At 40.9% G+C, this 27,759-nt stretch overlaps 1 protein-coding gene across 4 annotated transcripts in view; it reads left to right on the top strand.

Moving 5' to 3' along the window:
- The window catches only part of ARNT2 (aryl hydrocarbon receptor nuclear translocator 2), a 132,828-nt gene that overhangs the window by 46,184 nt on the left and 58,885 nt on the right, over positions 1-27,759 (top strand). For all 4 annotated transcript variants that reach the window (XM_073304107.1, XM_073304108.1, XM_073304110.1 and 1 more), the window contains exons 4-5: positions 1,185-1,398; positions 5,045-5,258. In XM_073304107.1, the coding sequence (XP_073160208.1) occupies positions 1,185-1,398; positions 5,045-5,258 (428 nt within the window). The remainder of the gene's footprint in view (positions 1-1,184; positions 1,399-5,044; positions 5,259-27,759) is intronic.

The following is a 27,759-nucleotide window of genomic DNA, read 5'->3' as shown; positions in this document are numbered from 1 at the left end:
GAAAATCACACCCTAAATCCTGAAGTCTTTACACAATTTTTAACTCAACTATTTATCCGGTAAAATTCCGAAGAACTTTAATGATAGTTTTGACTGAGTAAAAACTTTAAGATGTGGCCTTTTATAATTATAAATGTTGTCACTCATGGAAGACAAAGTAAAACCAAAGCTTCTGATAATGTTTTCTTTTGAATGTTTTTTGAGCACAGTATTAGTATTCAGGAACTCCGGAGTTCTAATCCCAGCTCTAGCTTTCTTTGGCTTCCTCAGACTTCCTTTGTAGCTATAGTCAAGTTATTTAACCTCTGTGAAACAGGGTTATTGTGAAGATGCTCTAGGTATCTGTGTAAGTCTCATTGAAGATAATAAGCACTGTATTAGGGTTGACTATTGTCATAGTTATTTTCTCTTTTATATAATTACCTGTTCAGTGTCTGGCAAGTCAGGACCTACTTTACCTTTAATATTTGGTTTAGATATTGTATTTACTTGTTATACAAAATATGGTCCCAATCTTGCAGTCTGATCCCTGCATCCATACATAACCTTACTGAGGTCTTAGGAGCGGGCGGCAGCATAGAGGTTGAGATCTGCTGCATAGGATTACAAGATTGCGGTCTATATCGCCATTACAAAATTTTAGTCAGAGCTGTTGCTTACTGTGAACCTGAAGTCCATTGAGGGGCTCCCATTGATTTAATCAGGAGCTGGATCAGGATCTATATTAATACAAGGAACACCTCACTAAGGCCCTTATGCTATGAGGTACAGAACATCTCTTGAAAGGTGGGACTTCCCCCGGAGTTGACAGCCCTCAGCACCTCACGTTCCTTTTTCTGTCTGGTGCTCTAAACCAACTGAGGTAGAATTTCTAGGGGGTTAGAGCCAGGAACTGGCAGTTCAGAAATCTGGATTCTTTTCTCTGCTCTGCCACTGACTCACTGTGTGACCTTGGGCAAGTCATATTTAACTATCACGTGCCTCAGTTTTCCCACCTGTAAAATGGGGGATAATAATGCTTACATCTGTAAAGCGCTTTGATCACCTTAGATGAAAGATGCTACACAAGTGCAAAGTATTATTATTATTATTATTTATTATTTATTTATAATACCAAATGAAAATTCCTGTACTGATCTTGTCTTTGCTTTTTCTGTTGGCTTGATCTTTCTTTAAATGTTTAGGGAGAATCACAGTGAAATTGAAAGACGCAGGAGAAATAAGATGACACAGTATATCACTGAGCTGTCGGACATGGTGCCCACCTGCAGTGCATTGGCCCGTAAACCTGACAAGCTGACAATTCTGCGTATGGCTGTTTCGCACATGAAGTCTATGAGGGGCACTGGAAATAAATCTACTGACGGGGCATATAAGCCTTCTTTCCTAACGGAACAGGTAGTTGCTTCATAAATGTTATTTCTTCCGGACTAAATAATCCTATTATTTTGAGAGGTGGGATAGAGAGGTCAGTAGGTTCTTCACATTGTTTTCCTTGCTTCATTAATGAGAGGCACACAATCCCAGGTGTGAACACAGACAGATTTAGAGAAAATTCAGATTTGGATCTGAACTATATGGCTAGCCCCCAACTGTAAAAACTCAGAACTGGAGAGCTTGGATCTGAACTTATGAAACTCCTCTTTAGTTTTCTTTTGGCTATAGGGAAGAAGATGTAACTGGTATTTCAAGGGAGCCCAGGTTCAGTCTTATCCACTGGAAAGTCCTCATGCCTGCTGGTACTTTTGAACCCAGAGGGCTGTAACTGACGCACTTTTGCTCTTAACAGTAAAGTTCTTACATATGTAAAGAATGGCTTGAAGCAATGCATATTTCTGTTAGACAAATACCAGCAGCTGCTGAGCTTGCAATGCTCATATCTCTGTGTACTTTTTGTGATGGGTTTGGCCGCTTTGGGGTGTCACCTGATGTGCTGGGGTGCCACTGAGACAGCCTGTTCTGCCAGCCTGGGTCCCCTTTACCTGGTCTTACTGGGTTACGTTCACAAGCCTCTTCCAGGCAAGCACACAGGCAGGGCCACAGCCAGCTGGACAGAGAGACAGAGATCTGCTCTGGAAAGATTCAGCCTTAAGGGCTTGCCCCAACACTCTGGTGCCCACTCCCTTTAAGGGGGACAAACCCAAAGGTTTTATGCAATTCTCTCCCTCCCTCAATGTGGAGGGAGATATTCTCCCCCCCCCCCCCCGTAAGAAATTACATAAACTGGGTTATATTATAAACAAGCAATAAGTTTATTAACTACAAAAGGTGAATTTTAAGTGAATATAAGAGGTAACAGAACAAAGCAGATTACTGACCAAGTAAAGCAAAATACGCAAGCTAAGCTCAATATACTTAAACAGGTTACAAAATGTAAATTCTCACCCTAAATGTTCTTTTAGGCAGGTTACAAAGTTTGTGGTTCAGAGTTCCAGTTATATTTCTTTTCAGACTGGACCCCTGTCTCAGTCTAGACTCCACCCTGGCCTTCCCTTCAATTGGCTTTAGCAGTCTTTCTTCTTGGGCAGACAGGCCGTGGAGAGGAGTCCCATTTGCTTTCCTCCCCACCCTTAAATAGGATTTTCATAAGGTGGGAATCCTTTGTTTCCCAAACTTGACCCCCTCACTCCCTCCCTTCCAGTGGAAATTTACAAGAACTCCCAGGTAATGTTTAGTATCAGGTGACAAGACCACCTAACTCTGTAGTATCACAAAAAGAAAAGGAGGACTTGTGGCACCTTAGAGACTAACAAATTTATTTGAGCATGAGCTTTTGTGAGCTACAGCTCACTTCATCGGATGCCTGTAGCTCATGAAAGCTTATGCTCAAATAAATTGGTTAGTCTCTAAGGTGCCACAAGTTCTCCTTTTCTTTTTGCGAATACAGACTAACACGGCTGTTACTCTGAAACCTGTAGTATCACAGCATCCATGAGTCAGTGGCAATATGGAGCCCCGCAGGAAAGCCAAGCCTTTTCACAGTCCATTGTCCTCGCTGATGGGCCATCCGCCCTGTCTGGCTTTTCCATTGTTGCACCTGAAGCGTTAGCAGTGGGCATGACCCAAAGTAGCATAACTGAAATACAGATACATAGTCAAAATTCCTAACTTCAGATACAGAAATGATACAGGCATACACATTGGATAATCACATTCTGTAAATTATAACCTTTCCAATGATACCTTACAAGATCCATCTTGCATAAGGTACATCTCAGTTGTGTCGTCTTCTTATCATAAGCATATTTTCATAAAGAATATGGAGTGAAATGTCACACTTTTATCTCTCTAAATTTGCTTCTGGGGGACAGCAAATGTTGTCACTTGACTCGTCGTCTTACCTCTGTGTAAGCTTGAAAGCTTGTCTCTCTCTCTCTCTCTCTCTCTCTCTCTCAGCAACAGAAGTTGGTCCAATAAAATATATCACCTCACCCACCTAGTTACTCTTCTCTAGGGCAGACTAGTCACTTTTCATTGTATCATTTTTAATTTTTTATTTTGAGACTTACAGAATGGCTCACACATTTTTTTCTATTTCCAACTGTGTTAATATTGGATTTAAAATGGGGTCATAAATCCTTCAGAAGTTGCAGCTAATATAGAGGCAGGTGGGCCATTTTAACAAAATCATCCTGTTTTTAGTTGTGTTTCAGAAATGGATACACTGACACTGTGGTGAAAAATAAGATACATGTCAGCAGAAGCATGTAATTTATTAGCAGTATTTCTGATAGCAGTTACAGCTCTTTAAGGCAATGGTATCAGTTTACCAGATTAAGATCTCTTCCTTATCACCCAGTACCATCCACCTTCTGTTCAATTTTGTGCACTCCAACCCACAATGGAGCTTGGAATGTCCCTAAACTGTATCTTGCTATCTAAGGCTCCATTGTAGGTCAATGTGTGATATTAAATGTGAGATGTACAGTGGGTGGGCAGCAGGATCTAGCACAGACGTGCATTGTTTAGGCACCTGTCTCCACGGTAATAGTCGCAAAAGTTTGAAGCAGCAGCACCCAGAGATCCTTATTTAAGAGACTAAAATATTTAATCAAAACAATAAAGTGGACAGTGAAAAAGACTGGCTTGAGAAATCTCGTTTGTTGCTAAACATGTTTCAGTTGCAACAGATTTGGGTGGGTGTTAAGAAGGGAGTCTGAGTAAACAGAAATAAAAGATAGGGCCATGTTTTTCACTCCTCATCAACCATTTTTGCACAACTGATTGCTTCCACCAAAATTGCTACACATTTTTTTTTTGATACGTGCAAAGAACAAATTGCACACACCGGTCAAGCTGTTGGGTGACTAACGGCCCAGGTTGTGCATGCAACAGTGAGCATTATGCACACAAAAAAGGTAGGTGCTCTTTAACAGGAACACTGAGATCTGTGCATAAAAAGAGGCTGTTTGGAAACTGGCCCTTAGCATTCAAATGATTCAGGGAATGGAAAACGTCAGTAGTGACCCTCCTTTCCTATGTGGAAAAGTTCTACAGAATTTAATAGAGATTAATAATCTTTCAATAATTTTTTTTATTATGTCTTTGCTATAGATTTCTATTGGAAAGTTTAAAAAAAAACTATTAAAAGAATATCATTCCTTATGAGATTTTACAGATTTGAATAATAGCTAAAAGATCATATTACACTTCAAAAGAATCCTGTTGATTTTAATCTCTGTTAAATCCTATAGAACATTTCAATAAGGATGGAATTGCTGTATTATCTTTCGCATGTCATTTCCCATGTCTGTGCCTTTCTTTATGATACCCACTTCAGAGGGGAGTTACGAGGCTTAGTTAATTTTTCTAAACTGCATTGAGCTCATCAGATAAAAGATGTTGTTGTAGTTACTAAGATTAACAATTTTTGTTTCATTGCAAAATGGGATGCATTGTTATATCAGTACCACATTGAAAATGTGGTTCACTTATTATTTGACCAGCCATTCAAATCACAAAAAAGTGTTGAGTTGAGGGTGATAGATGTATTCTTTAATTCTCTCTTCTTGGTGGCCTTCTAATTAAATCCTGTCTTTGCAAGGAACTGAAACATCTTATCCTTGAGGCTGCAGATGGGTTCCTGTTTGTAGTTGCAGCTGAGACCGGGAGAGTCATCTACGTATCGGATTCCGTTACTCCAGTGCTGAACCAGCCACAGTCAGAGTGGTTTGGCAGCACGCTCTATGAGCAGGTTCATCCAGACGATGTGGAAAAGCTGAGAGAGCAACTGTGTACATCTGAAAACTCTATGACAGGTCAGATATGTCTGATGTGTGCTTCCTTGTATTATGGTTCCCTTCTGAGCTCAGCTGAAGTTCAAAATCCTGATTAAAGCCTAGGTCAGTTTAGCCTTTTTTATCTATGAATAACGGCAATTCAGTGAGATTAGGCTGCCATTGTTTTGCTGGCTGTGCAATGATGGTGGTGAGCTTATTCATTTATGTGTGGTGTTAGAATCTGCTCCCCACTTACTTGACTTCAGGTTTGGCTTGTAGACACTGCCCCCCTCCCCTCCTTAACTTAGCTGTACCTTCACATCTCTGGCTTACCCAGGTGTGGATTCTGCATTGTTTTCCTTCCTTACTCTCTGATCTTTTTATCTTCTTCACAAATATGTGTTTTCTTTATGCCTGTGTCTATTTTGAAACCTGAAATAATTTTCCACACTTCTGTGTTTTCTAAAAGTTTCATTTGATCTGTTAAGAAAAAACATATGCAAAAGATTTAATGCTTGGCAGCTCAGAGTCACATGTGGCTTTTTAACAAGACATTTGCTGCTCTTAGCTAGTGTGTGATTTATAACATACTTTGTGGTTTTCTACTTTTCAATTAAAAGATGCATATCTTTATCTTGTAATTGTGGCATGTAAAGCCATCAAGGCTGAGTACCACCAATCGGAGATGTGACCTTCGTTAATAGGGCATAGGCTGTATTAGAACTAGCAAGATGGAGCTAAATCCCATTTTCACTGAAACTTGTAAAGTAGAAAACCAGAATTACTTAAAGAATGTGTAGGCTTGTTCCTTTTGTCTAGCCATGCAGTATGTGTATATCTGAGGAATACTCAGGCTAAAGAAAAATACTAGAGCTGTGCAAAAACTCCAAACAAGGCAAAACTCACATGGTTTTCACTTCCTTAGGAACTCAAACTTCTGACCTTGTTTGCTGAAAGTTTTTCTGTGTTTCATAACTGAAAAGCCTGTGACCCTGTTTCAAGTGAACCTGGGCACAATTTACAGCTTCCATCTCAAAAGAGTGCCAAATTCATGGTTCCATGGGGTTTTGGAGTCATGTGGTTTTGGCAAAGATTTGCTTTATTCAAATCAGAAACTCAAAGCAAAACTCAACTGTGAAAATCCATATGGATCAAAACCAAGAGAATGTTGAGAAGAACCTGGGCAAACTGCTGAGATCCACATAGCTCTAAAACTTTGTGCTTTGTTTAATAAAAATATAGCATACACGCTCCCATTGCATATAGCACTTAATACAGAGCATTCCCTTTTAAGAAGCAATTATCCCAGAGACTCACTTAGTGCTTAGGAGTGGATCTTCAGAAGCGCTTAGCTCTGTTCAGACTGGAGCAAGGTTAGATCAATGTTGAGCACTTTTGAAAATCCAACTCTAAATATATTCATTCAGTTTTAAACTTGTGCAGCTTTTTAGCTGAACCTTCCTTTGCATAGAGAAAAAAACCTTCAAAAACTGAAAACATTTGGGGTCAAATCCTCTCCCTGAAAAAGTCCCTTTGAGCGACTAGATCAGCGTAAAGGGATTTAAATCTGCCCTCAATGGACAGCTGAGGATTCCCCAAGTCCAAGGAAATTTTATGCTGGTATAAAATCTGAATAGTTGTCCCTACGCCAGCCCCTCCTGCCTCACCCCGTGGTGTAGGGGCCATGCTGGGCATGGGAAGGTGCCGAAGGCACCGAGTCTAGTGCCAGTTACAAGCTGGTGCAGACAAGAGGAGTGCATGGGAACAAGTGTGTCGAGACGTTGTGAACCCGGTTTCTGTGTAGCGTTATAGAGAGCCAGTACTTCACCCTTCATATGCCAGTTAAACATCTCTCCAGCCATAAATGCATTCAGCAGCCTGATTTTTACGGGCAGTGCTGGGAATTGCATGTACACATTAGACATGTACTGTCACACGCGCACACACCATTTATGTGCATCTCAGAAAAAACCCAATCTTTCAGGGTGTCTCTGGGATCTTAACTAGAGTTTGTATAAGATTAGTCTAATTGTTTTCCTGTATTCCCATCTGTCTGTAGCCATCTGCTGTCTCTTGTCGTATACTTAAATTATAAACTCTTTGGGGCAGGGACTATTAGCGCAGTGTGGTCCTGGTCCATGATTGGGGTTCCTTGGAGCTCTGATAATACAAAGAATTAATGCTACTGCTAATAGTCTAAAGTAAGTGACAATCCTTGTCAAATGTTCTTATGCTGCAGTTTGAGTCTTTCTTTTTAAAAGAAGACACCACTAGTGAGATTTACATACTGTAGTGTTAGTACAGACAGCAACAAACAAACTCTTGAAATTCAGTTTTAAAGTTAAGTAGTTTGATTCTGCAGTCTACCGTAAACTAAAATTAGGTATAGTCCTTTCAGTCCGTCAGATCAGTTTCAATCCATTTGTAAGACGGCATGCTATAGTGCTCCAGCAGCCATTTTATTGCCCCTTGATCTCGCTCATCCGATGAAGTGAGCTGTAGCTCATGAAAGCTCATGCTCAAATAAATTGGTTAGTCTCTAAGGTGCCACAAGTCCTCCTTTTCTTTTTGCGAATACAGACTAACACGGCGGCTACTCTGAAACCTCTCTGAGTAGTGTGGCCATATATATTCCAAAGTGCACCACACCTAATCTACGCAGTAAGACACCACCCTTTCTCTAGCATGAGCCATGCTGAATTCAGCAGCAGGTTGTAACTTCTACATCAGTGTAATGAAATAGTGTAGGTAAATGAATTAATTATTTTTTTTTTAAAAGAACCACGGAGAGAAGTGTTTGCCTCAAGCTAGTATTTATCAAACCATTTGGGCAGTCCCTAAGCCACACTCTGTTTTCCAAGATTACTGTTTTATACAGAACAATGCAAGGCTTGAAAGAGAAGCAAACTGCAAGCCAGTCAGCTGCTTGTTTGATTTTTTCTTCTAAAAGTACGGTTCACCACAGGCAGCAGGAAAATCCCACATCCTTCCATGGTCACCAGCTGTTGAGCAGAGGGGCCACACAGGGAAACAAGGGGATTTTTCAGGTGAAAGTTCCATTTAGAAAAGTTACGATTTTTAATATTCTCCCCCCTTCTAAGTGTACATTTCCTCATCCCTATAAAATACCCTTTTCACCTGTTGAGGTTTGGGAACAGACACAACAGAATTCCACAGAAGCAACTTTTACTGTCCTGTATCAGATCACATGGCGTAAGCCTCTGGTATGTACATGACACCAGGATATGAATGCTCAGTATTATTATTACATTGCTCTGACTTTCCCAGTTAGCCCCTACTGTTAGTGATCCCTGGACACAGAGAGGTTGTTGCACATTGTGAGCATTTCTGGGTCTACCATTGGCAAGTACGGTGTACAGACAGTGAGAGAGTAAGCTCTTTCTCGCATTTCTGCACCCAAAGATGAAATAAATGAGGGTGAGTCTGGGACATGGATGCACAATCCCATGGACCTAAACTATTGATGCTGTCTGCCCAGAGGTAGTGAAAGGCAGCTTCCATCCTGATCCCATGCGAAGAGGAGAAATGTGCAGTGATTTCACTGAAGGACGGTGAATGTGATACAAAGAAGTTGTCCTACTGTTCACGACACACGACGAGACTCCTCAGAAAGCCAGTGACAGTCTGAGGAGAAAACCAAGGCCCAAACCAAACTATGCTGGGCTTCACATCTGGGACATCAGCCTGGTCCCTGGCCAGAAAGTGCCTTCCAGCAGAAGGGGATTCTGAAACCAGGATCCAATCTGCCCAGCTGCATCTTCTCTCCATTACTGTGAGGGCAAGCGCAGCCTCATCCTTGCGTACCTGTGCCTCCCTCATGTGCATCATGGAGTCTGTACTGTTAGCACTAAATGTGACTAGCAAATATCTTGTGAGGAGTCACTAGGGAAAACAGAGAGGACATGAGATTTCTGTAGTGTTGAGTTTTTAACCTGGTCTAAGTTAGATCCTGCATCAGTTTAAAGGTATGAAGTTGCAGAGAAAAGTGGGGACTTTCCACCTATGTTTTAGATGACTAGTGACTTCTTCTCAGTGGTTGAGATGGCAGGTATGGAAGAGATAAGTGTGACTAGAAACACACACTTACTCAGCCCTTGACTCACTTTGTCAGGTCAGTGGTGGTATTTTACAGTCTTCCAAACCATGGGAGGGCAGTGGGCTTGTTGCTGATCATGTAGGCACATAACTATATGCAAAGGCTCATTAATGTAATGGTATTAGAGCTGCTACAGATATAGTAGCAATGGGCATAATAGAAGTGTCTAATTAAATAGGCAAAAACAAGTCCTAGAGGTAAAGAGGGTCATCTTCCCCTTTTGCACTTCATTTTCCTAGAGTTAGTTGAGTACTGTATCTATTTTTGGCTAAAGGGAAAATGGTTGATTTCTATGTTGTTTCATACCCATGGAGATTTGGGGGGGGGGGTCTGGGGATGGAACAGTTGTCTGCGTGTTTATTGTAGGGTAATTGATAACACATTGTAGCACCAAGAAAGTACGGATCAAGATGAGCTAGGAAAGGCGAGGACTGAAATGTGATAGTGACAAACAGTGCTCCTAAAGAAGGTGTTTACATGTGCTAGATGGGTGAGTACATTCTGAGAAGGGAAGAAATTCAGGAGAATAATCAAAGAATTTTTCTTTTTTGTTCTTACAAGTATCCAAACAGGAAAAATGACTCTTAATTTAAAACCTAGTTGGTCAGAACTGTGCTCTTGGAGAGTTGTAGTTGATGATACTGTACGGACGCAGGGGACTGTACTATCTGATTCCGATGTGGGATCAGGGACTACGTTTGTAGTATGTTCATATAGCACATAGCGTAATGGGACCCAGATCCTCACTGCGATTGTTTGCTATTGTAATAATGCAGGGGGAATCCTAAATTAGCCAGTTAAATTGTCTGTAAGGGGGATGAGATTCTTATCCTCTGAGACTCTAGCACAGGGGTGGACAAACTTTTTGGCCTGAGGGCTGTATTTGGTATGGAAATTGTATGGCGGCCCATGAATGCCCGGTGGGGGAGGGGGACTCTATGGAGTGTAGCATGGGGGGGCTCTATAAGGGATGTTACCGAGGTGGAGGGAGGGCGGGTTCATGGGGTGTGGTGTGGAGAGGGGCTCTACAGGGATGGTATCAGGGATTCCTTGGGGTCCTGCTGGCAGTGACACCAAGGTGGCACCCTAGCTGGGACGGGTGCAGCCCCTGGGTGGTTTCAAGACTTTTGGGGGTGGGGGGGCGTAGGAGACCAGGAAGGGATTGGGCGCACTGATGCTTGGGGGGGGCTGCCATGTAGGGGTGGGGTTCCAATCCCGGAAAGAGCGCAGTGAAGGCACACCTGCACAGTGTGGCTCTGTGCCAGAAGATGGTGCTCATCAAGGGAATTGTGAGTCGGGGGCTGGGGGGTGCCGGGCGGGCTGAGTGGGGCAAGCCCCCGACCCCACTCCCTGGCGGGAGCTTGAGGGCCAAATAAAAACGTCTGACTGGCCGGAAGTGGCCCGCAGGCTGTAGTTTGCCCACTCCTGCTCTAGAAGCCACATTGAAGTCCTTTAAAGCTAGAGGGATTACTGTCTAAAAATATCCATATGGAGATAAAAGGTTACTGCCTCTTTGGAGGCATTTTAATAGAGAGGAATTTCTCTAACCATATTCCACTTGTTGGTCATTTGGTCTGAAAGGGATGCAAACTGATACGTTCAGTGCATTGGCATCGCAGAATGAGCACTGAAGTTTGTGCCTCACAATTCTTCCAATATGAGATTCACGGGGATAGCTGGAGGAAGTATGGACGAGTAGACTGAGGAGCCTGGCCATCTATTCCTATTCCTAAATTTGGCTCCAAACTTGTGAGAGAAGAAGGGGAGAGAAAATCAGAAAAATACTAATAATGGCATTTTGTTTTTGAAAAATAAAATTTGTGTGCTTAAAGTTTTTTTTTTTTTTTAACTTTAGGAGATCAGATCCTGAGCTGTGCATTATGTTTCATAAAAGAGGCAGTTCCCCTTTATAAAATATTCAAGACTTTTAAATACACTGGGTGCCAATGTTCTGCCAAGACTTTAATATAAACTCCACTTGCTTTTAACTTAAAAGGAGGTTTTGAATGATGCTTTTCAATCCAAGTAACTCACTTATCAGCACTCAGTTTGGTATATAGCAAAGTTGAGATGCAAAGTAGCTATTGTTCATGTTCAGTAACATCTTTTCCAAGAAAAACTAAAGGAAGAATTCTCCTCCCCGTCAACACTTGCAGCTCCGTTTGTTGCAGCATCAGATTAGCATAAACTACCAGGTGATATCAAAGTGAATCAAGGGCAGTCTGAGATCCTACTTAATTGTTTTAGGGCTAAATTTACAGCCTGTCTAAAAGACCGTCTCTCCCATATTTGTGTTCAAAACTACACCTATAAAATTGAGTGTACTCCCATCGTGAGCACCTGAACTGGTTGCATACACCAGATGTGTATCCAATCTTGCACATATCAGTTCTACAGAGAAAAATGATACTATCCAGATATCCAGAAACTGGAATTAAATATTAGGCTGATATAATGTTTTTATTTAAAAGGTGGTAGGTGGGTGGGAGAATACACCAAAACTGAGTAGGCCCCATTCTTTCAGAATGAGGCTAACTCTGATCTCTCATTAGTGTAAATCAGGAATAGAACTTTGTGAAGGTCAGTGGAGTTGTATCAAAATCAAGCTCATGGTTTAAAATATTTCGTTTTATGAATCATTGATTTGAGTTGCAGGAAAACAAAATATCAAAACCAGAAACTTTTGCACTCATGATTTAACAGTGATTAAGTGAATTTGGTTGCTAACTTTTGCTCAGAGAACTCATGTGCCAAGTTTAATCTTGGCACAAATTTTTATAGCTAAATTTTATAACCAGAAGTAGGGCTTCATAACGAAAACAATGACAGACTCTTTAGCTATAGGTGACCTGATAGGTGCCTTTATAGAATTAAAGAAAATATTCTCTATGAAAGCTTTTCACAAAAATATTTCTTTAGTATTGTGGAAGTTTATTTGGGGGATAGACGTATGGCTTGGGGAACCTGCCTTACAGATTCTGAAATGGCAAGTTTACCATATGATGATGGCTTCAATAGAAGCATTCCTTTTCAACTGGACATGAAATTGAATATGATTCTGTTACCTGGCTTGCGTGTGCATCTGTAGGCAGTCCTGGTGTTGTAGACAGAGTCAGATTGTGAAAATAAAAAAGCTAAATAGTGGCAAAATCAACAGAAGAATACTGTTTGCTAGAAGGCCAACAGAGAGGTGGTAGGGAAGATGTTTTGTACGGTACTGAACACATGGTCAGTGCTCAACATAACACCATCTGAGAGAGAAATAAATAAATAAATAACCATAAATAACACCATCTGAGAGAGAAATTCAGGAATAAGTATTCCCTTTTAGAGAGAAAAGGTGAGTGAGGTAATATCTTTTATTAGATCAACTTCTGTAAAGTTTAAACTTTACCTTACCTCCTCTCTGTTGGCCTTCTGGCAAACAGTATTCTTCTGTTGATTTTGCCATTATTTAGATTTTAAGTTTAAGCTTTCAGTTATGTTACCTCACCCACCTTGTCTCTCTAAATATCTGGGGACCGTCATGGCTACAACAATGCTACATATTCTCCTTTAGATCAAATACTTTTTTTCTGAAAACTTGTGTCAGGACTTTCTGTCAGCTCCTTTTTCTACTTAGTGTCATCTTTCCTGCTCTGTCTTCTGGCTTTGTACACCTATCTTCCTTTCCCCAAACAACAATGTGTGAATGTGGATGTTGTGCATGTTCCTGTTTGTAGACTCTGACTTGATCCAATTCCACTGATGTCAATGGAGAGATTCCTGCTTACTTAAAGGAGAGTTGGGTGAGACACCTATTCAGTTGCCTGTGGCAAAGTGGGGAAGTACATTTGGAGACCCCCTTGAAGCTGTTTGAAAGCTGTTTGTTCATGCTGGAAAATCCCATTTTGTTTACCCTCTCATGGTACCATGCCAATAGTAATAAAAAATAATGATCCATGAATGAAAATGAAAGTCAGTGAACACATCCGCTGAAAACAAAATTTAAAAAGTTTAATTTACAGGATGTTTCCTACCATAACTGGAAGGGATCTTCTCTTGGTCCAGTGACAGTTTAGAATTGGCTCAGATTCTTTGGCAATACAAACTAGCCTGCTAAAAAGAAACCCCAATGCTTAAAATTCAGAGGAAGCAAAAAGTTTTCTACTAGAAAGTACAACATGGTGGGTGCCCTTGAATGTCTTCTTTGAATGTTATGGGAATTAGAAGTGGCTCCAGAGATGGACTCCCTTTTGGGTTTTATCTGGTGTGGCCAAAGATAAGGCTTTTCTAGATTTCCTTCTGCTTTTAAGTGTCACATTGATGTTAGGGAAACGCCTTAAAGGAACCAAGTTCTGTTCTGGTCAGATAAACATGCTATTGTAGAGATTGTAAGACAATCAGCTAAATCAAAAGCGGTATTGAAGCTGCTTTGGGAATCTCTTCTGTAGCATTTGGTACCATGGAGTACATGTTTATCAGGGCTGGTTCCGTACCAGAGAGGTGGTATAATGCTGGCAGCTTGTAATCTTGTTTCTAGGGACAATGGTTTATTTCCTTTTTCGATCCTGTGACTGTTTTATGTATACTGTGAAACTCTGAGGCTCCATGTACCTTTGAAAGGTTCTCAGGCTTTGCAGCCTGGGAAGTGATGGAGAGTTGAATCAAATCCAGATCTCTCTACTTGGATCATAGATCCTTATCACAGGGTGGCTGGCCTGACCTAATGACAGTATTGGCCAGCAGGCAGATAGGGAGAGCTAGACTTTGTCAGTAACTAATCGCAAAATGGAAGTTACAGTAGTTTACATTTACATAATGCTTTTTACCTGAAAGTAAAGCCATCATTCTTCATAAACTATTTTTATACAATAACAGTGAACTGCAGCCACCTCTGCAGTGGATGCTGGCAGCTAAACGGTTAATTGCAGGCTACCCAAGAGGAGGAGAAGGGGAAACTTACATAAAGAAAAACACTCCCCTTATGAAAAGTTTCATGAACTCTTTCATGTCCAAGCAGAGCAGTCAGAACCTCAACTCTTAAATTCTCATTCAAAACACCCCTATGCGTGTAGGTACTCAGTTTATCTTCTTTGGAAAGATGAAGGGATGAGCCAGCCATGCCAGGATTCCAGCCTGTGATTCCAGGGAACTGAGATATTTAAGAGCAGAAGTTGACACGCTAAGCCATCCCCACTTGGTCAGGATGCGGACTGTGTTGGAATGCACAGTGGCCACATTCTCTCAGAGGGCAATTACAAAAGTGATTACTGTGAACACTGAGGATTCATATTTCAGCCTGGTTTTGCTGTGGAAGTGTCCAATCCTGGCAAGACATTCTATCCTATTTATAAGTGTGAAATCTGGGGGAGATTTGGCTCATTCTAGCGACACTACCAAATCAGCATGTGATACCTGTTTTTCAGCAAACTCGTGGGTTTTATGAGCCTCGTGGCATATTGTATAAGTAAAGGAATGTTAAAAGCAACAATTTCCATTCACACCCGCCAGTTGCCATTGCTGCGGTTCCAGTAAAAAAGTTGCCTATGGCTTTGTGAACTATTTGTTCTTGTAGCAGGAAAGTTGCTATGGTGCAGATCGCCTTTGAATTTGCATCTTTGTTTAGTTTCAGGTATCAGAGTTAGTGCCTTCCAGATTCACTATGCTCAGAGGTAGGCTTTCAAGTTTAGGCTAGAGAAATGAGGCATTGTCACTTTCCATGATGATCTCAAGCAGATGAATGAGAACAGCAGATTGTGTATGGTTAGGCAAGAGCATAAAACAAGAAGTCTGTGCTCTTTGATATCCCTTCAGAAACTATTAGAAAAATGAAGCTCAAACCTAAATATTTTCAGGTGCTGTTCATGCATTGATTCAGCTAGAGCAGCTTGCTGTCCCAGGTGTCCAAGCAGCAGAGTTAACAGGTGAGACCTGCCTCAAATTTTATGATCAGACTAGGATGCAACAAGCAGGACAAGAAAGCTTTTGAATATTCTGTGCCTCAAACTGTAAGTTGTCCATATGTCCTGCCTAACACGCACACTGTAAACCAAATTCTGCCTTCAGTTACTGCCATGTAGCCTCATTGACCTCCATGAACTTGCAGAGATGAAACTGAGGATAGAATTTGGCTGTGTGTGTGTTGGGTGTATAGGAAAGAAGACTTAAAGGTCTGAAAAAGGAAAAGTTTCTAATTTCCTTGTAACCCAAGAGGACGTTCTACGTGATCACTGCCATGTAGAAGAAGCTAGTCTGGTCTCCAAGAGAAAAGAGACCCCACAATAATTGACTTTTCAAATGATTGTAATTTAAATGTATGGAAGAAGGAATTGTTTGATCTCATTAATTTGTTTGAAGAGAATTTTGTGTTGCTCTCGTCTCTGGGGCTGTTGCTGGAAAAATAAAATTCCACGTGTTGGAACAAATTAGCTGTGGATAAATCTGTTCATTAAATAACTCCTACACAAATGTAGTGGTCATCCCCATTGCTATGGGTTTCAGTTCAAGATGATATCACGATTGGGCTAGAAGTCTGAAAGGAAAAATGATGATGATAAGTTGCATTTTCAAAATCACTTGGCTAATTCTGACATTTGGATGTAAAGGTAGCTAGATGAAGTAGCTTTAACTGAGTCCTCAGAGAGAGCCGCATTGCAGTTTAATAATTTGAGGTGTCCAGCAAATGTATTTAATATGATTTTTCAGAAGGTGTTGAAGGTATTCATGTAAAAGTGAACATAAGAATCATGTGGTTGTTATTTCTTGGTAACATTCACAGCAAATTTCCCACTTGGAAACTGCAATCTATTTGTCTGTTATCACAGATGTTTAAAAGGATCAATTTCAGCTTTTGCTGTTAAATATTTACTCAGACTGCTTTGTTTTGCTTTACTGTGTTCATGGCATGATGAAACATATATAGTTCAGCAATCTTTTTCCTCCTTTTTATAAACTTCTAATGTTTCATGAATACTTAATAGAAATGTCTATCTGAGTTCACTTTTCATTAACCCATTGCAGATAAAGCAGTCAAAGTTCTCCTCTCAGCTCCTTATGGCAGAACTCGCCTTCAATCCTCTGTAATCCCTGTATGCTCACTGCTCTCCAGGGGTGTTCCACAGATATTGGGAAAGTGGAACGTTGAACTTGAGATCTTTCCTGTGGAATGGGGAATTTTCTCTTAAACTAACTTCCGTTTGGTACCTTCTCAATGTTGATTATGCTACAAGCTCAGTGTGTGGGATGGCTTGTTGGTGCACTGACCCAGGAGCAGCCCCACGAAGGAATGGTGCCTCAGTGTGGCACCTTTCCATCCCTAGTCTCCTCTTGTTCCAGAGGAGTAGTTATTTGCTGCTGGTCCCCGCCACCACCTATCTCCCCACTGGCCGGTGTGCTGGGATAGCAGAGGCAAGGCTCCATCCACTCCCTTCCTTTCCCCTAAACTCCCACAAATACCTGCTTGGGGTCTTGAAATAGCAGGCACGTAACACCCATTAACTCCTACATGGGATCCTGCACGGGGGCACATGGTGGGGAGAGTTCTTAGTCACCCTCATGTACCTTCACAGGCAGGTAAGCCAAGTCAGTGTTGCCCAATGTCTGGCTTCTGAGATTTATATATTTTCCTTTGTTCCTGTTGGATAATAGCATGATAAATAGTAGCCAACATGGATTTATCAAGGAGAAATCATGCGAAACCAATCTTATTCTTTCTTCAACAGGGTTACTAGCCTAGTGGATGGGGGTGAGTGAGCTGTAGACATGATATATCTTGATTTAAGTATGGCTTTTTACACATTTCCATGTGGCATCCTCATAGGCAAACTAGGGAAATGAGGTCTAGATGAAATTACTATAAGGTGGGTGTACCACTGGTTGAAAAACTGTACCCAGAGAGTAGTTATCAATGATCTGCTGTGAAACTGGGAAGTTGTATCTAATGGGGTTATAGTGGATCACAAATTGAATATGAGCCAATAATGCGATGCAGTTTTGAAAAAGGCTAATATCATTTTAGGGTGTATTAACAGGCATATCGTATATAACTGCTCTACTTGGCATTGGTGAGGCCTCATCTGGAGTACTGTGTCCAGTTTTGCATGCCACACTTTAAGAAATATGTGGACAAATTAGAGAGCATCCAGAGGAGAGCAAAAAAAAATGATAAAAGGTTTAGAAAACCTGACCTAGGAGGAAGGGTTGAAAGAATTAGGCATGTTTAGTCTTGAATAAAGAAGTCTGAGTGGGGATGTGATAAGTCTTCAACTATGTTAAGGGCTTTTATAAAGAGGACGTTATCCGTTGTCCTACCATCAGTGGACATGGAAAATGAGAAGTAATCAGCTTACTCTGCTTCAAGGGAGACTGAGGTTAGATTTTAGGAAACACTTTCTACTTATAAGGGTACTTAAACTCTGGAATAGGCTTTGAAGGGAGGTTGTAGAATCCCTGTGATTGGTGGGTTTTTAAGAACAAGTTAGACAAACAGCTGCCAGGGATGGTTTAGCTGTACTTGGTCCTGCCTCAGCTCAGGGGGCTAGATTAGATGACCTCTCGAGATCCCTTCCAGCCCCACCTTTCTATGATGCTATGTGAAGTATAAAAACTCTCTGGAGGCAGACTAGAAAAACAAGCAGTGTTTTAATTAAGGGAGATTGTTTCAAACTAAGCTCAATAGAAGCTGCATAAGAAATGGAGTCCCTTTCTAAATTCCACCCGCTAAGCTCTCTTGTAGTGCACAGAGTGAGACTACTCTCACAATAATGAAACACATGCTAGAAGCATTACATTATGACAACAAACGGCAGATAGTAAGATTGAGGGGGAGACACTGTGACCTTACACTTTCTATGGATTAGTTTAGAAGCTTTTTTTTAAAACTCTGTTTCATAGGGAAAGAATAACACAAAAAACAGAGCCTGATTCTCCTCTTGCACCAGTGTAATTCCACTGACATCAGTTGAGTTACAGTGTAAGGGAGAGTAGAATCAGGGCCAAAACATTTTATCTTATCTGTCCAATTAAATTTTCCACAGACTTCACATCTGAAAAGTTGACTATAGCTGTCCAATCTTTCACCACATGTAAGATCAACCTTCAGGTAAAGTGGGAGTAATAACACTTCAGTAATGCAGAGGCATTTTAAAAAGAGATTTGCACTAGAAAGGGCATACTGAAGTTTACGTTCGTTAAATGGAAACAACAGAAATAACATCCTCTATGGGTCTGATGCTGCAGCGCCTGGTGCTACAATTGCTTTGCATGCACTTTAAAGGGAATTCTATGCATGGAGCCGGTGTAGCATATCATTGTGGAAACTCTCCATTACTACTAATTACTTCTTAGCTGCCAAAGACAGAGCTAAAAGAACAGTAAGCATTCATGGCAGATTCTCCTCTCACCATCCTGTTCTACAGCATGCTCTGTCAAACTTAGCTTGTTCTGAATTTTTTTGATGGAAAATGAATGCCACTGTACAGTAGAACCTCCTAGCGTGGTCATTCCCTCATTGTGGCTTGGTGTTCCCCAGCAATTAGTTTGGAAATCATTAGAGGTCGTTAAATCTAAACTTGGCTCATGTTGACAGAGAAACCACAGATAAATTCTGGTACCAGATTATACTTTATTTTATTTAATAGAATTAAAACCTGTGAAAATCCTGTAGCCAGGGAAATTACTTGTGACATGATCTTGACGACCTAATAAGAGCAGCATCAGGAAACTGGAGCTCATTTAGAAGCAGTATTTCTCAAGAGATCTTTAAGCAGGCAGATAATTTTAATGGAGGTTGGTAGCATTCATATTAAACTATTATTATTTATTTTATTTTGGTGGTGTAGGAATGCCCATGCAGTTCATAAAACTGAGTGTGGTTCACATCTTGTTCTTTGGTTTAGGTTTTAATCTGTGAGTTACAGTATTTTTATAAAGTTACTTCGGAGTGTTCTCCCAGCATGGAATTCCATGTTGAGAAAGCATTTTGGAGTAGCTGTTTCCGTCTCTGGGTTTTGGGTTCCATCTCCAGCTCTGGAAAGTCTACTCTAATGTGGACCTACAGTCATTCATGCCTTGCTCACCTACAGGCTGGGCAGTTGTAATTTTCTCCTACTTGGACTTTCCTTGAAATTCATCTGGAAGCTGTAACAGAACACACAGTACAACTGCCCACCTCATTTTGTATAAGGGAGATGGAATTATTAACCCCTATTATTATTTATTTGTATTGTGGTAGGACCTAGAGCAGTGGTTGGAAAACTGCGGGCCGCACGCTGCCCATCAGGGTAATCTGCTGGCGGGCTGCAAGACAGTTTGTTTACATTGGCACGGCCGCCTACAGCTCCCAGTGGCTGCGGTTTGCCGCTCCCGGCCAATGGGAGCTGTGGGCAGCGGCGGCCGGCATGTCCCTGCGACCCATGCTGCTTCCCGCAGCTCCCATTGGCCAGGAACGGCGAACCCCGGCCACTGGGAGCTGCGGGCAGCCATGCCTGCAGACGGTCTATGTAAACAAACTGTCTCGCGGCCCGCCAGCAGATTACCCTGGTGGGCCACAGTCTGCCCACCACTGACCTAGAGATATATACTGAGGTCAGGAGATCTTTTGCTAAGCACTGTACAAGCCTTTAGTAAGTTACAGATCATGACCCAAAGAGTTCATAGGTTAAATAGCCACGACAGACAAAGAGAAGGAAAAGGAAGGATTACTATCCCATTTTTACAAATGGGGGACTGAGCGTTGGAGAGTTTAAATGACTTATTTAAGGTCACACCAATATAGTGCTTAGCGTAGCTTTTGTTCTTCCTACATAAATGATATGATCATTACATAAGTGGGAGTTTTGAGTATACATTAATGCAGAATTGCCCTTAAAAGATCTTTATTCTCCTTTTTGTTATTTTGTAACCTAATTAGCTTTAAACATGTGATTTGAATCATTTACTTGTTGCCTTTTCAGTTTTGACAGGCTTTATCTGCAGCAAAGCTCACGTGTGATAAGTAAAACTAGCCTTTTAAAAATAACGCAGTTGCAAGACTCAAAAAGCCCACATAGTTTCCTTTTTAATTTCATTGTGATGATGCACGTTTGCCCCACACTGTGGAGAATTACGTGATGCAGACTGATTAGTCAAATATGAGGGCAGACATAATGGAGACCTTTTGGCCTTATGAGCTTTGTAAGAAGTTAAATGAGGAAAACATCTGCAATATGGGCTGTTTTACTTCACTTAAAAAAATCCTCACAGTTCCCTTACCACAGCTCAGCTCTTCCTCTTGCCAATAGAAGAAAGAAAAATTTACAAAAACCGCTACATTTCAGTCATATTACTTTTTATTTTTTTTTGCTTTTAATTGGTGTTGATATGAATCCACACTTCATTCTGTTGTAAGAATGTCATAGCATGACATTAATTTTTATACAACATCTGTCACAGTTAAATGCAGTAAACATTAACAGCAATACAGAGCTTAAAATAATTCCACTGAGGACTGAGCCAGTGAAGAAAACCAGCTTTTGCTGGCTTGCATTTACATTGTCCATCATGTAGTGATAGATAGTTGAGGAATTTTTAATTAGTACAGAGGAAAAATGTGCAGTATAGAACAGTGGTTTTCAAACTTTTTTCTCTGGCGACTCAGTTAAAGAAAATTGTTGATGCCCATGACCCAACGGAGCTGAGGCAGAGGGATTTGGGGTGTGGGAGGGGCTCAGGGCTGGGGCAGAGGGTTGGGACGCAGGAGTGAGGGCTTGGGGTGGGGCCGGGAATGAGGGATTCAGAGTGTGGGAGGGGGCTCAGGACTGGGGCAGGGGGTTGGGGTGCAGGAGGGAGTCAGGGCTCTGGGGTGGGGCTGGGGATGAGGGGTTTGGGGTGCAGGAAGGGGCTCTGGGTTTGAGGGGGGGCTCGGGGCTGGGGCAGAGGGTTGGGGCGCAGGCTTACCTCCGGCAGCTCCAGATCAGTAGCGCAGCTGGGGTGCAGAGGCAGCTCTTCCGTGGGCCCCCCAGGAGCCAGACCTGCTGCTGGCGGCTTCTGGGACATAGTGCAGTGTTGGAACAGGTAGGGACTAGCCTGCCTTAGCCAGGCAGCACCAATGACGGGACTTTTAACGGCCCGGTCGGCGGTGCTGACCAGAGCCGCTGTGACCCAGTGCCTTACATTCCACGACCCAGTGCTGGGTCACGACCCACAGTTTGAAAAACACTGGTACAGAGTATATGCTCATTCTAAATAGCATATTTAATAGCGTGGATGTTTGATAAGGTGAGATTTCTTTTCACTTATTTGGAGCTAACAGGTTATAGTTGCTCCACTCATTCATTAAGATATCATATCTATAGTTGTGAAGAAATTTAAATCAACAGTACAGCCTGTATTCTTTATGTATCAAGTAATGAGCATGTGTATTTCTTACTTGTGCTATTTGTGTACAGAGATGGCTATAATTCATCAGGACTCTTTGTAAATCATAATGTGTTAGGCTATTGGGAACTATTATCTGCAGTCATAGAAACTCACTGTGTAATGAGAACTTATGATTTTGTAATGTACTGTGTGCTGTTACTGCTGTCTGCTGGACAGAACTAGAACCGTTAAGCTGTTTCATAGGCCCTATACTGCTCACAGCTGAAGAAGTGTCTCACTTATGTAGTAGGAACCTCTGATTTTGAAGCAGAAGGATCTGAGCTCTATCTGTGCTGCCCCCATGTGGTTCTGAGTTGCCATGGCTTGCAGTACTTTGACAACTGTGCAGTCATTCGTGGTCACGGATTTGTTACAAGAAATCTGAAGAAAGTTGATTCATTTTGCATTTGTATTTATTGGGATGAGCATTTTTATATTATACACACAATGCTATGGTCCTTTCATCTAACACTTTTCACTAGCTATAATTTTTCATCTTCTTTTTTCATTTGTGTACTCATTTAATTCTCGGGAAAATGAGAAACTAATAGCATTGGCAGGAGTCAGGCATTATGCCAGTCAAGTTCTACCCTCCTTCCCCCTCTGCCAGTACACTTCAGGGCTGACCCGAATCAACCCATCCCTCTCTCACCTCACCACCTTCACTGTTCAATTTCGAGTCTTTTCTGAAGTAGGGATTGTATTCATGCTGGTTATGGTGGCCAAATGCAAGCATGGGATGAGGCTGTCCCATCAAACTCATTTTACTCATAATCTAAACTAGAATTTGAACCGGCACCTATTGTACTACCCAGAACCTCTTTTTTTCTCTGAATTTAAAATGTGAATGTTTCCTAGAAATAATAATACAAAATAAATATTTAAATATGCAAAAGCCATCAAGCCCATCTGTTCTGCATGATATATCAATTACGTGAGGCACAGAATACTAGCAGCTCTATATCATGTGCATGGTATGTCTGAATCAATGGAAAGTGGATATTTCAAAGAATGCCACTCTCATCTTGCAGAAGTTGTGTGTGGCAGAAGTTTGCAGTGAGGAAGTCAAACATAAAAGGTTAGCGCGCTCTCTCTATCTCTTCAGCTTGTCATATTGTAGTGTGTGTTGAATGTGTTTTTCATGCCCCCCCCCCAGTTCCCCCGGCCCATGTATTTTAAACATAATCAAGAATTCATGTAGTTTTGTCACAGATTAAAGAGAGAAAAGGGGACACCAGCTCAAGAGGGAGCTTTTTTTTTTGTTTGTTTTTCTTCCCACTTAGGTTAGGAATATATTACTCTTAAGCCAATTTGGAAAAACCGAGGATCCATGGGGAAGATGTAAATATATCCTGTTGTAGTAACTTAATATAGCTTAAAGCCCTGGCCGAGCTGTCTTAACTGTGTGGTGGTCTTTACGAATGATTTTAAGAGCGTAACTTGTAAACACCCATTTTTTTTCCTTTTGATTTTTGTATTAATGCAGTAAAATGATGATGATGAGTCAGAATTAGCTTCTTAATATCCGATGATTGATTCAGCTATAGCTGAATCAATCAGATTTAGACCATTTGATCTACCCGTTTGAAACATTGTATTTATGCATTTCAGGCCATATGATCCACTGGTGTAAATCATCACAGCTCTGTTGATTTCAATGGAGTTATCGCAATTTCCACTAGCTGAGATATGGCCTTTAATATTTAATACTAGTCGGTGAGTGTGAATAGAATGACAATTGAAAAGTAAACTGGCGATGAAATATGTCAATGAAGAAATAAACTTAACTGGTGTATATCAGAAATCCTCAATACAGTTTGGATTAAGTAACCAAAAGTCAAATTAAAATTGCTAAAATCTAAATTCTGATGTCTGTCACATTTCTCCATACTAGCATATAGTCAACTAAAAGAAAATGTTCTGTTCTGATTGCTCATCAATGCTCCCAAATTCAGCTTTCTGGAACTTAATTGATCACTTATTCAAAATCAAGAATGAGTAACTGTCATGTTACAGGTCTGATCCTGCTCCCCATGGACTTCAGTGGAACAGAAGCAGTTCTTCTATCACGTTGTCTCCATCCAAACCTTTCATGTTCTTTGATTGAGCTACCGTAATAGAGATAACTTTGTAATGTGCACTTCATTTTGTATCGTGCTCTTGAAATTCTCCCAAGAATTTACTTAGATGGTAAACTCTTTGGATCAGGGAGCATCGTTTGTACAGTGCCTAGCACAGTGAGGCCCTGCTCCTTGATTGGGGCCAAATGTGCTACTGCAATACAAATATAATAATAATTAATTCATTTCTGACCATTGCTGTTTAGCATGGTAGGGTTGCAACTAGAAGTTTTATTTGAAACTACTCTCCATGCACATAATCTGTAAGATTGGCTCTGTTACCTTTTGAAAGTATTAAAATTCTAATGACTCGCATCATTGTAGAATAGTCTTTTGTCCAGTGACCCTTAAATTCAGCGGTCAGCTTATATTTGGAACCACATCAGATAGCATCAGTCACTTGACCATTAGTTTGCTTTCATTGTTAATCATTTCCTCTTGTTTTCCTGCATCCCTATCCTGGTTTGCTCCTTTTTATTATACCACAATAAAGATGTTGTGGGTTTTCTTAAGGATTCCTTTGGTGCACTATTCCTGTGTTCTATTTGTCTTCCCTGAGCAGCATGTGGAGTATTTTCAAGGAGCACAAAGTCGTCTTTTGTTATGTTGGCCAAACCAAACTTTTAATTTTGTCATTTATTTTATCTTTACAGGGGAAAAAAAAGAATATTTAGAAAATAAAGGGCCTGAGATTAATTGTAAAAATGCTAACTTTGTCCTTTAAAAATGAGACTCTGTGGCCTACTATGTGAAGCTTGATATTTGCTGTTAGTGATGATGTCCAAGGGAATGTAAGATTTACTACCAGATCCGACCATTGTTCTATGAAGTCCAAGATTCTGCCTCTTGCATCAGCCTATCCCTGATGTTTCAGAGTTAGGTAGAAAGCCCCATTATGTACCTTGCCAATTGTACAAACGAAATCTCTCCAGGCTTAGAGAACAGGAGGTCTTTTGTTTCTCAAGAGGGGTATTACACTGCCATGCAGCAGACCCCAGTCTCTAAGTTGGTCATTGTGAAAATAATGTTGTCTGATGGTGATAATTTTATCTTTGGGAAGAAGGGCATTTGGAAGGAAACTGGACTTGAAGGACGCTCTGTAGGGAGGATTCCTGAAGAAGTAAAGCTGTAACTGTCTACCCTGCCATACCATTCTTTTTTGTCCTTAAATTACTGCCTGTAGGAAGAGACACTGTAGGAGTGAGGAATCAAACAGAGGAAAAGAGCTTGCTATGGAATTAGAAATTAGGTTTAGCTGTCTAGTGGGAATCTTATCTGTCTCTCAAACAGAAGTTGGTCTAATAAAAGATATTACCTCAACCACCTTGTCTCTCTCTCTAGGGGGAATCAAATTCACCAAAGAAAGAATGGGAAAAAAGTAAGAAAGCATAGGTTGTGTCTGATTATCTGCTTATAAAATTTTGCATGCAATCTTTAAACACAGAGGGCCAAATTTTTGAAAGGTCTGCAGCTATTTCATAAAGATAGGCTTGAGCCAAAATCCCAGCTTGGAAACCCAATGAACATTGAGAAACTCCAGACTTGGGTCTGAACTTTATGGTGTAGGTCCATCTCAGATATTCTGTTGTGAAAAAAGGATTGGAGTATCAAAATGGAAAATGAGCTGCTACATACACAAATACCCATTTGCACATGCAAGGGTCAGGTTTTTGTACTTGTATACAGATGCACCTGTGATCATTATGGGAACATTTTTAGAACCTGATTGAAAATTTGTCACAGTATAGGAGCGTCTGTGGCCTGTATCATCACTGTTTTGGATTGGTTACTTGCCATTCTTATTAGTGGTGAGATCCTTGCATGGCTCTTTCTAATTTTACACAGATAATTAATCTTCTGAACCCTGTCCTTCATCATGCTTATTGACTTTGGCAGCATCTAACAGCAATAGTAGCTGACATCAGGAGCCTGGATTGTATTGTGGTTCACCTTTCGGTATTCTGCTCAATTTTTCATTCATTCTTCCTCTGCAAAGCAAACTACAGTATAATTTAAGCTCTGCAGATACTAGAATGATGATGAGGCCCAAGTGTCATTCAGAGCAGTGTTGTGGCTGGGAAGTGGGCACTGTGCTTGCTAAATCTGGAGCAGGGGAAGGATTTAGTTTAAAACTAAAATAAACTACGCACAAAATAATCAGTTTACTGCCAAAGCTGATCAGTAATTCAGATGGTAATGTTGATGTGTTACCTGTTTTGGACCTTTTCTCTTAGGACTGATCTATGGAATATACTAGAAAAAAAGAAGATGCACATAATGTGTATAGTATTATATTACAGTAATTTGTATTACTATTCCACAAAATGTTCTTATTAATCAGAATATTGTTGCTGGCATCAGAATCAAATGTGTTTTGCACATGTGTTTCCTGTGGAGAGATTTTAAATGAACATATATCACCAGCGAAATGGTATTAGTGTAACGGATGCAGAAGCACACAGAGGGATGAATATTTTATGATCTTATGACAGAATTATCATCAGGATATAGATCTTAGCTGCTCATATGGCATGCAGCTGTGATTTATTTGCTCTGTGCTTGATTGTAATTTGGCATACTCCAGGGTCCACCACTTGAGCAGCTGTAGCAAACTGTAGTTCTGGAGATGATAAAGCAGATGTCCGTCTGTGTCACTGATCCTCGAGCCATGAGCAGATCTTCAGAGTCCTACATGTGACTATGAGAGATTCATACTTCTGATAGGTACTTGCTCCCAGGTGTAGCAACAGTGACTGGTGATCTATCCAAGCTGCCTGATAAGTGTGTGCCAGACGAAGTGGGGAGTGCCGAGCAACTGGATCCAACAATGTAAAAAATGCCAGGACCCTCATTTCTTAACCCAATGAAGTTAGGAATGGAGCAATCCACGTAGTCAGGAATGGAGTGGTGAGAGAGAAGGGGATGAGGCTGTAATGTGGCATTGGTACCTGGTGATGTTGTGTTGATGCAGTCCTGTGTCATCACACTGATAAAATATCATGACAGACATTGTGATACAGCATTAGATCAGCATTTTGTGGCTTTCCAGACCTCATTAGGAGTGCAGATAAAGGCTGAAAGCCTGTTTTTATTTCCTCTAGTGCCCTTGAAAAATACATTTTGCTACACACATCATTCTATCTTCCAGCCTCTTTTACAGTCTTAGGTTTACATCAGTGGCAATCTGAGATGCATGTATCATAATTGGCACCATTAGAAATCAGGACCTCCCTCTTATAATTGTACTAATGGTGTCTGTGTAGTACTGTCAACATATATAGTACACGGGGGGCTCCAAATGCTACATGGTTCATGTTTTTAAAACTAGCCTCTAAACTTGTGTCCACAGATGTTCCTGCACCACTGCTTGTGTGTACAAACACATTGGTATGTGCAGGCTGGGTAGGGAGGCATCTGCCCAGTTTACAGTCATGCATACTCTGCAGCTCTAACATCGCTATAATGATGATTATTTTATTTGTATTACAGCAGTCCCTAGAGGACCCAGTCCTGTAGGAGACAGTTCTTGCCCCCAGAGAGTCTATATTTATGAGCACAATGCTGGAAACTAGTTGAAGCGCAGCGGAAAACTTGGCCTTTTATCTGTTTAATTAGTATTAACACCCCCTTCCCCTTTATTTTAATATTATATATTTATTCATAAACTGTAACAATAAACATTGTTCCAACTACGCAAAAGCTAATAAACATTTGAGTGACAATTGAAACAAACTGTTTGAGAGCTATGTCATAATATCTATTGCTCAAAATAATTTTCTGACTCACTCCCCATGCGTGTCACTGAGGTTACATGGGATGTAAGTCAGGGCACTATATGGCCCATTAAATATTATCTGACACATCTTCTTAAGACATTACAAAGTGAAACGCTACTCTTAAAATTGTGACTTTCAGGTAGCATGCT

Source organism: Lepidochelys kempii, chromosome 10, assembly GCF_965140265.1.
Source record: "Lepidochelys kempii isolate rLepKem1 chromosome 10, rLepKem1.hap2, whole genome shotgun sequence".
Classification (NCBI taxonomy): Eukaryota; Metazoa; Chordata; order Testudines; family Cheloniidae; genus Lepidochelys; species Lepidochelys kempii.
This window is presented reverse-complemented; position numbering and strand designations above follow the sequence as displayed.